This window comes from Pollicipes pollicipes, unplaced genomic scaffold (genome assembly GCF_011947565.3).
Source record: "Pollicipes pollicipes isolate AB1234 unplaced genomic scaffold, Ppol_2.1 Scaffold_6052;HRSCAF=7182_pilon_pilon_pilon, whole genome shotgun sequence".
Lineage (NCBI taxonomy): Eukaryota > Metazoa > Arthropoda > Thecostraca > Pollicipedomorpha > Pollicipedidae > Pollicipes > Pollicipes pollicipes.
In genome coordinates, this window is record NW_023596805.1 from 4778721 (window position 1) to 4789204 (window position 10484).

The window sequence follows — 10484 nt, forward strand, 5'->3', positions numbered from 1 at the left end:
TATGCCGGTCACGCTTAGCGCGTACTCACGCCCACGCACCGTCACGCGGCCTCTGGTCGTGCCGATCTGCTCGTAGTGAGTCTGGTGGGCGTCGCGCAGACGCGCGAAGAACTCACGGCTCCAAGGCTCGCGCGCCATGGCGCGCGCCACCGTTCGCGGCGCCATGTCCGTGTCAAAGTCGAAGCAGGGCAGGGTCGAGGTGAAGGTCAGGTCAAGGACGACGTCCACCAGCTCTCCTGTTTCGTCGAGGCGCATGGGACCGACGGCGTAGTTGATCTTCCAGCAGACCATCGGCTCGACGAGGCGGATGAGGAGGCCCTCGCCGCCGAAGACGTCATTGGAGGCGACGAGCAGGGTGTCGGGGTGGCGGGGCAGCTTCAGCGTGCCTAGTCCGGGCACCCCCACCAGGCACACAGCGTCGAGCTGGCGCCTGGGGCGCCGGGCGACGCCAGCCACCAGCCACGCACCCTCCGCGCTCGCACCCTGCACCCAGACGGAGTCCAGCGCTAGCGGGTGCGGCCCCAGCGGCTGCACCTGCTCCATGGCCGCGGCGGAGGCGTGCAGCCGCACCCCGTACCCCGACCGCCGCCCGGCCGCGCTGTCGCCCGGAGCGGAGGAGGGCAGAAAGACGCCGAAGTGCAGCAACAACCAGAAGATGGCTACCTTGACTGGATACGTAAGGCCCGGCTGGGAGTAGACTGAGAACATGCGACTTGGAGGACTGGACCGCGTGAAGACAAGCACAGCCGTCGTCGTTGCCATGGCGACCACGAGTAGCGTCCACATGCTGATGGCCGTCAGAAACTGATGAATGCAAGTGTTGTTTAGTGGTTGTTTGAGCGTTTTTAATGGGTTAGTTGGTCAGCTTGATTTGGTGCTCCTTTTGGTTGGGTGTGTTTGTTGGCTGGCTGATTAGTTCGCCTGTTGTTTCACCTGTAGATGGAAACCGACTTCCCAGAGAAACTGGAAGTTTCTGCTCAGATCATTTTGTTTCGCACACGGCTGCAGAAGGGTTTGATGGCAATTAGTGGGTTGGATCAGTAACGGCGCTTCAGTGTAGAAGGATCTTCTCAGTTTTCTTTGCACCGAACCACACGCGCACGATTTCACGCAGCTTCGCCGATGTCCTCGGTTGTCCCTCTCCAGATCTGACACCGTCCTACTCCTCCCCGCTTTTCTCCGGGGCTCAGGTTCACTGGGCGCCCGTGCCGCCTGCCACTCTAGCCCTATTCGCAGGCTTCCGTGACCCACGGGTCCCTGCGCACGCTCTCAGACATCACTGTGAGGCGCTGCGCAGAAATCGTCGCTGTGATCCGCGCCTGGGCCGCACTCGCCGGCTATCGACGTTTATGAACTTGGCATCCTGATAAGATACGACAAGATCTGTCTGAAGTGGGGCTCTAGGGGCGACGAACTGAAACGAGCAGGCCATGCAAGTTGTAGCCAGTCAAGAACACATACGTAGGGCGAATAAACAAGCAAGGATGAAACGTTTTAAGGTCTATGAATGCCAACCAAAAGCACAGGCGGGTGGTAAGTCAGCGAAAGGAACAGAAATAGCGGATGGTAGCTAGGTTTAGTAGAGAGATTACAATTGTCGGCTGCTACGCAGATTGATATCATCGGGAAGTGAAAGACCACCAAAACAAAAGTCAGTAGCATCTCAACCTGATTAGATAACCGCACGTTGCATGCACCGCGCTGCTTGTTTTGTACGTAAGCAGAACCTCATGATTGCGTGATATGACAACGAATTGTCATTCAGCAGTTTTAACGCTTTTGACGTTAAGTCTCATCTCTCGACGCTAAAAATGTGCTCCTTTGAAATAAGCTAAATCTGAGTTTCTCTGCGATTTGGTTTTTTGTTTGCAATGCGTGCAAGGAGGAGCGCCTACGGCTAGTCCCTGGGTCATTCAATGACCAATAGTCTGGATATTTCGGCGGAGCTCACGGCCATCAGCCGAAAGCTATTCTAAAAATAAATGCACAATTGCTACTACATGATTTCCCAAGCCACACGCATGAAAAAGAGTGACCGTGGTCCCCTCAACTCTCACCGGCTCGTTGGTGTGAATACGGAAAGATTTTTCCGTGCGCCTGGCCCTAAATAGATACCTAAAAGAAACAATGAAAATAAACCGGCCGTCAGCGTCTACCTGCCCGAACCACTATCCCGACAATGGCCTCACCGATAACGTCTGGCCTTATTAATGAGGCACGCCAAATAACAGAGCATAGACGCATCGCCGAATGCGGCTCAGACGACACTAAACCAGCACCGTTATAAATCTACTCACCATGGCAAAAGAGTCGCGACACAAGATCGTAAATAGTTTCACGCACATGCATGGAGGATACGTGTTCCGATTCAGCCTTGGCATACGTTGAGCGTGTTCTCACAACTGGCAAAAGCTGCTCACAGCATCGACACCACGATGGCACTCACTTACAACCAGACTTGCACCGATAGCAACTGTTAATCTGTGCCTGCTGCTACCCTGTGTGCGATCGTCTCGCTCCCCCTCCGCCAGGTGTTAGACGCGTTCTTCACCTCCCCGCTACTAGAACCGCTTCAGACCAGCTATTGGGCTACCAAAAACCGCGCTGCTGTTTTCGACAATCGTGTCGGCGGTTTAGCTGCTCCATTCTGGCCGGCGGTAGGCGGTGTGAGCGCGGGGATGCGCAGGACGTCATGTAAGGTTTGCCTTTTGATTTTCTGTGCAACCTAGAAGGCAGATTTAAGTAAAAACGAGGGAAAAGTCTGTGTTTCTAAGATGCATGTCTGCTTGACCAGTCCAGTGATTGCACCATGATCTGTCTCCGCTGCTTAAGATATTTCAGGTTTCATTGAAAACGTTGTTACTTGTTCTCTCGTTCTTTTAATGATGTAGTTGTTCATTAAAATGGTTGGCTAACGGACAACGAGCTCCAACTCTTCAGCGGCAGGATAGCTACTGCTGAGACGTCTGGCGTCATATTATCGGCCGCTGACGTCACCGGTAGTTCGGTGACGTCACCTGTCGTCGGGGCTCTCCGCACGCACCAGCGGTGACGTGACACCGTTACATAGCGAGCATGGAGATTCGACGAGCCGCTTCTCCAGTCGCGCCAAACAGCGGGAATGATGGGCTCGATAATAGGATCGAAGAGCGCAGGGGCGGCTGCAGGGAACCGTTTCGGGGGTGCGAAGAGCGCGGCAGCGGCTACAGGAAACCGTTTCGGGGGTGCTAGGGCGCGTGGAGGAGGAAGCGTAAAGCGTGGCCGATGCTCTCAAATGCTGATTGTGTTTGAATGGCAAGTACCGTTACCGATGCCAACGGACCGGCGCATGACCTGAACCTCAGAATCGCCTCCTTTCGTTTGGCAAACACAAGCCGCACCCTAGACGGTCTGCGATTAGATCGCGCAATGGTGATATGGGCGGGGTGACGCTGTACAAGCGTCCTCCTCTGCTTCCGCGACTGCGTCCTCCTCTGCTTCCACGACTGCGTTCTCCTCTGCTTCCGTGGCTGCGTCCTCCGCTGTTTCTGCGGCTGTGTCCGCCCCTGCCCATATGGACGCCGGGATCGTAGTGCCAGCCGCGTGGATTGAGGCCTCGTGAGATAGTTCCAACCGCTTGTCCGCTCTCCGCCGACCAGAATCTCTCACAAACATTCATGGTGGCTGGGTAGTTGTGAGAAAACACGTGTGGAGGAAGGTTCGCCCGGGTCAGGTGAGTACCCTGAAATGGTGCGGCTTCGTGCTGTCGTGCGTTCGTTTGTAGTGTTCTTGTGTGCCGTGCGTTTGTTCGTAGTGTTTTGTGTGTAGTGTGTTTGCTTGTCGTTTTTCTATGTCTCCTGCGTTAGCCTGTAGCGTCGTTGTGTGTTGTTCGTCTTATTGTAGTGTTGCTGTGTGTCGTGCATTTGTTTGTGGTGCTCCTCAGGGTCGTGAGCTTGTAGAGTTGTTGTGTGTCGTGTGTTTGCTTTCACTGTTCTTTGTGCCATACGGTTGTTTGTAGTGTTCTTGTGTACTGTACGTTTGTTTGTACTGTTGTATGTCGTGTGTTTGTTTAGTGTTATGTGTCATGCGTTTGCTTCTATTGTTCTTGTGTGTCGCGCGTTTTTTGGAGCGTTCATATGATGAGATGGATTGAGCGGTTGTAGATGTCTACGCGCAGTCGTTGAAATGCAAACATTATGGCACTAGGATTTGTGTAGTACTTGTTGGTGATGCAACCCTGACCTGCGCCGCCATTTTGGTTACATATGCTGCATGTGGTGCCTGTGTCACAATGCCCCAGCCTGAGGAAGCCCTTCAGCGACTACCACACCACAAACATTGATTTTAAGGCTATGGAACGGGGACGTACTGAGCAACCTTTACATGACGCCGCATCGGTTTGGGGGATGTTCTTGGCTACAGTGCAACGATGCAGTTAGGGCCTTTGGAGCTACAATTAAGAGGAATGCTTCACATTTGGAGATATCAAAGCAAGCTTCAGATATGATGAAAAAATATCTTATGATTACTGGTACCCTCTTTAAGTGAAAAAGACTGCTCTAGACAGCACGATTATCTGTTCACTAGATATGCTCCTCAATGCGTCATGGTTTGATGACGTCATCGCACCTTGCAGAACATTGACTGAGAGCCAATTGGCGGCCTTTATATCTGGAAAATGCGTTCACGATCGGCAGATGTGACCGCCTCGACAAAACAGTTTTCTTGACCTTGATCACCGCATGGTTTATGAAATGGCAGGATTTGAATGACATGACATGACATGACAATGACAATGACAATGACAATGACATCATTATAACGTCACGACTGCCGAGGTGGTTTTGAAATGCTCTTCCCGATATACCTTCGTCCATTTTTGCGAGCGTTTAGCTCAGAAACCAGAGCGGCTTAGGTCTTAGGGCGGGCAGGATGTGAACAGCACCGAGGGCTTTTTAAGATGGCTACTTCAGTTTAAAACCCCATATAAATTAAAGACACTCCTTTCGACTTAAGCCGTTTGGCGTGAAGTGACGCTTGGCAAACCCAACAGTAACGAATTCAAACAGTAAACAGTGGCCAACAGTGGCCAACTTAAGTGTATTGTGATAAGCGGGAATCGGCGGCCATTTCCGCAGGATGTGGCCACCGTGCCACCGAAACGTGTAGAGTAGTTTAGCTTCTCCGCTCTGTGGAGAGATTGAGCTTTTCTTTTGCGATGGTTGAGACATCATTTTCTTTTCCATAATATTTGCATCGTTGTCAGGCTGTTAAACATGAAAGACAATTTTCAAACGCCAGGTCGGAACCATTATCCATATCATTGGGCTTGCCGACTGCTCGAATACAAGTCTTGGAATGCTCCGACAAAACCATATGGTAGCGTTCCAAACTTTAACCTTTAGCCATTCACTGCGATATGTGCATTACTTTTCTGATTTCATCGGAAAGTTGCACTTCAATTCCAAAACGACCGTTAAGGGAGAGAAAGGGAGTATTTGTGGTAAGCGGGGAGTAATGTTGTGAGGAAACATAGAGCAGGCCCAACATAACAGTAATAACATCCTCACATGAAACACACCTGGCGTCAGCAACTCATCACTCGTCGTCGCACAAAAGAATAATCATATTACGTTGCCGCTTCACTAGCCCAGTCTTCATTGACCAAAAATATGGGCGATAAATGATCACGCAGTCCTTCACTGTTATTTTAACACTGTCAACATTTCTAGCACGATAAACATAATTCGCTGGGCCGAAGACTCCAAAAGTCCCTGATTCTAAGCATCACGGGATATCGGGCTTGTTCACTTCCCTCGTGCTATTTTCTGCCTCTACATTCTTACGTTGAACAGTCATATTACTTTGCACATATCTTGAATTTGTCAGAGACCCGCCTGAATGTCATTTTTGTCTCGTGCATGTTGCTAGCTGGACTGATTGGTGTCACGTAGCGCGATATGCTGGTTTTTTAAGCGCTCAGTCGTCCCTTAATGTGTTGTAGAGCATGAATTAAAGAAGGCGTGAAAATTGTGCCCCTCCTGCACATGTGCTTGTATGTTGAGCATATTCTCCCCGAATAATATTTTGTTTTTCATTTTTATTCTCAACCTCTCCCGAAGGTCGAAATTTATTTCGTTGGACACCTGGGAACCAGCATTTTCTCCCAGTGGTCTTACCAAAGCTGGTCAGTTCTGTTCCACGGCAGCGTTTTTATTTGCTGGAATGTCAATACCTTGCAAAATTTGGCAAAAAAGCCAGTAAAGTCGATCAATCTCCTCCCCCACGGAGAACGTTCCCTGCTTGGTCGCGACGAAGTGAATGAATTTCGGAAGGTGCGGTACCATCATTTTTCATATTCCTACGAGTCTAATATGACTCTACAACTGCTACCGAACGGATGAACCAGAAACGTTGCAAGCTTTGTCGTTGCTTTGCTCCTCTAACATCCTTCACGGATTGGATAAAACTAAAGATTACGTATTTGTTTTAGATTGGGCCAGACTATAGAAATTTGTCAGAAATGCGGGTTACGGCGGGACGTGATTTTAAAGCTTCCATGCCCTATGGGCTCAGACGGGTGAGAATAAGTAAGTGTATACTAGAGGCGAGCCCACCCAACACGTTCCATTGCACCACTGCTAGAAGGGAAGTAAAACTTGCAGCATTCATACTTGCTTGAAGAGAGCAGCGTAGCATCTCCCGCAAATAGATACATGTGTTACTTGAAAAAAGTTTTTCCTCACCTTGGAAGGTACCATGCAGAGACTGTATACCTGGGATGGGAGTTGATAGCATGCCATTTATAATGGTATGATAGTCAGTGTTTGCCATTGAAATTTTCCGATGGGCGCCAAGTAAAAGAAGCCACTGACAAAATGCATTCAGTTAAAGGGATTATGCAACCTAATAAACACAAAATGATATGCAAATATATATGCGTATTTGCATATATATATATATATATATATATATATATATATATATATACATATATATATATATATATCTCTCTCTCTCTCTCTCTCTCTCTCTTTTTGTCACTTGCTTGTGTTTTTTATTGTTAGAATAAAATCTTTCTTTGTTTTCAGTAATGGTGAATTATGTCGCCTACAGTCATGTATATTATTTTTAGCAGCCCAACCTTTCAAGGAAGTACATCTCCCATCATCAAAGCAGTGCAGGTCAGTCGGAAAGAAAACATTCGAGTATTGCAAAATACGAACCTTGCCCTACATGGTGTACCATCAGTTAACAAATAACACATCAGAGTATCAGAATAAGGAAGCATAAAGCCGTGGTCATTTCGACAAAGGTAGTCATTCCAATAAAGGAGCCGGCAATTTCCGTGCGGGCATTTCTGTTCATATACTACATTGGTACGCTTTAGTCAAGTTTGGTCTGCTGTTGTACTGTTTTTCATCGTGAGGTTACTAGTTGATCCCATTTTTTGGCAGATGGTAAATCTTACTTCGATGTCTTCGCCAGTCGGTGGGAGGTTTGTCTTGGCGGTGTTCTGCAAAACTTTTTATCCGCCTTATATGGCAGGGACATTTGATTTCTATGAAGTAGTTGATGGGACGGTTTCTTGTCGCGTGGTTTCAGGCTATGACGATTCGGGCCGGGCTTAATTTTTTGCCAATTATGCTTTTTAAATAGCGTTATTAACGAGCATTTGTTTGTACCGTTCAAGCTCGCGGTGCGTGCTGTACTAGCTGGGGCCAATCATTGAGAGTGCGTCGCACAAACGAACGGATGACGGCCGTGCGGTAACCTTCTGTGCATTCGCTAGCCGCCTTCATACCTTTAGCAGTTTCTGTAGGTTTGCGATGCCCTTTCGTCACGACAGATCCGTTTCTCGCATCCACATTGATGTCAAGGAATAGCAACCGGTTGTCGACCCTCAGATCAGCTGTGAAACATAAAAAGGATTCCTACTGCATAACGGCGTGCAGTTGGTGAAGGTGGGGCTCGTCTCTGACACCAACAAATGTCTACTGCATATATGTGGTTTAAGGTTCAGGTTTTTAGGGCGTGCTTCTCCAACCAGCATATGTACATATTCGCAGGCAAGAATACGAGCGGTAACCCCACCGCGTCACTATCTATTTGACGGTAGAGCAGACGGTAAAAACGGACGGTAGAGACGTAGGACGGTAGAGTTTTCCGCCTGGACAACGGAAGTGCGCCTTTGTTAACTGGCGGTACACCTTTGACTATGTTTCGGTGCGCATGTCTCGTAACTCAACGTTACGTAACGTAACGTAACATGTCTCGTCCTTTCGTAACATTTCAATGTATTCGTCCGACCAGCCCGCATTGATTTGAAATTGGTGAACAAATTTTCTTGAAATGTTGACTACCTTGAACAAACACAAATGACTGTAGGCGAACTGATTTATGACACAGAAAACAATGAGGTACTGTATTCGAGCGATCGAGGAAGCGCGCAAGAACCTGATCAAATGCATTTACAATGGTAAATAGCAAAACTTGCGTTTAGGTTAATCTGCCGCTTAAGTACACGGATATATCTATATCTTTATATACTTTTTTCTCTCTCTCTCTCTTGCTCTCTCCCCGCCATCTGATCGATCATGTCCATTCACGCTGCGCCTTGCGTTTTTTTTTTTTAATTCGCACTCAGTAGTTAACCACCTCTATCAAAAGTTGGAGTTTGATACAGCCAATGAACTTTCACGTTCTATGCACCACTTTTCAGGAGCATAATTCATCGCCGCAGTTGCCAATTATAGCAAAGGTTTTCAGCTAAATTATCACAGTAGTTGGCAGGGAACTTTTCTTAGCACGCTTTGCCTTATTGGCACCCAATACTTGCGAGACGTTTTTTCGGTCTAGCATTTATTACCAAAGAGTTCCGGGCAGTAGCCAAAAGTATATTCATGCGCTACATTTTTTTGCAAGATTTCTTTGGCAGCGTATGTTTACATTTTATCATTGATTCTGGTCCCACGAATTTGCGTGTGGCAATAATTAAAGGGACGGCAGGGCAAGTATTGATGACAATAAAACTATACGAATCAATGACTATTTACTGGGATGAAGGTAGAAAATCAATGGATTTGCAGGTTTTGAGAAGACATCGAGGTAACGTGACAGCCGGCTGTTGAAAGTTGGAACACTCCACGCAAATGCGTTAATTATCACCTGGCGAAGACCACTCTATCAGTTAGCACTTTGAAGAGAGGACGAAACTCGTAGAGCAGTGGTTGCAGTTACAGGACAAGTGTCTGGGGTAAGCAATTCCGTAGAATCTTTCCTTGAGACATGCATGTATGAAACACCTAACTCTCACACTTACGGCGCCATAAAGGCCGATCAAAACGTAAAACGAAAAGCAAAAAAAAACGAAACAAAAAAAACAGCAGAATCAAAAACCAATCAACCAATCAGGTTCTGTGCCCACAGACCAAACCCCAAAACCCCAAAAACCAGCTCCTCGCCTCGCCTTTCCGTGCATAACAAATATACATTATGGAAAAAGTCACCGTTTCGCTCGAAAATGTCTGAGTCGCGCGCATTTTTTGTTTTGTTTTGTTCTCAGCTGGTTTTCATAAATACTCATGTGTCAACGTCCCTGAGCCACAAATTTTTAAAGAAAGATCATTGCTTCCTGTGACAAGCATTGCTATGGTGCTATTCAGATCGTGATAAAAGATCATAATGCTTTGTTTTAGCTCACTACGGAGGGTTTTCGCGATGCGTCCGAAATGTGGCAATGTCCCTTCAACATTTGTGTTTACCTTTTATTTGTACATTTGTATTTATATTTTGTATTTACCTATTTGTAAAATTTGAATGTATTTACGCAAGCATGCCGTTATTAAAACATAATGCACCGATGCCTACTATTGAGTCCACCTTGCCTCACACTTTGGACCTTAAAAGTCAACATTGAGGCCTAAAGCCCGGTTCCCACGAAGTTTTCTGGCCCGGAAAACCGGGTTGCCTCGTCCGGAATGCGCGGGTTGGAAGGCATCTGGCGGTGTGAACCAGGGAAAACTTAATTGCCGCTAGCCGGCCGGCCGGCGGCTCCCACCGGCCGGCAAGGATCCGACAGGGCCGGCAGGGGAAGCTGAGTTCAGTTCAACTTTTGACCGGGCCGGTGGTAGCGAAAGACCCGGAAAGGGAAAGGCATTCATCGTGATACGCCCATTTCGCGTGGAAGGGTGACCAAGGAGACAGGCGACAAAATGAGACAGGTGTGCATTGGAATGTGCAGACTTGCTGGTGATGGCTCTTTGTCCCTCTGCTTCTCTCTCTCTCTCTCTCTCTCTCTCTCTCTCTCTCTCTCTCTCTCTCTCTCTCTCTCTCTCTCTCTCTCTCTCTCTCTCTCTCTCTCTCTCTCTCTCTCTCTCTCTCTCTCTCCCTCTCTCTCTCTCTCTCTCTCTCTCTCCTTTTCTCCCTCTCACTCTCTCTCTCTCTCTCTCTCTCTCTCTCTCTCTCTCTCTCTCTTCTCTCTCTTCTCTCTCCTCTCCCTTCCC

At 48.0% G+C, this 10484-nt stretch overlaps 1 protein-coding gene across 1 annotated transcript in view; it reads right to left on the reverse strand.

Annotated features, from left to right (window-relative positions):
• LOC119104721 (uncharacterized) overlaps nucleotides 1-553 on the reverse strand; it is a 5563-nt gene extending 5010 nt beyond the window's left edge. Inside the window, exon 1 of the mRNA XM_037228438.1 lies at nucleotides 13-553. Within this exon, the coding sequence (XP_037084333.1) occupies nucleotides 13-543 (531 nt within the window). The 5' untranslated portion in view covers nucleotides 544-553. The remainder of the gene's footprint in view (nucleotides 1-12) is intronic.
• Between the last annotated feature and the right edge of the window lie 9931 nt (nucleotides 554-10484).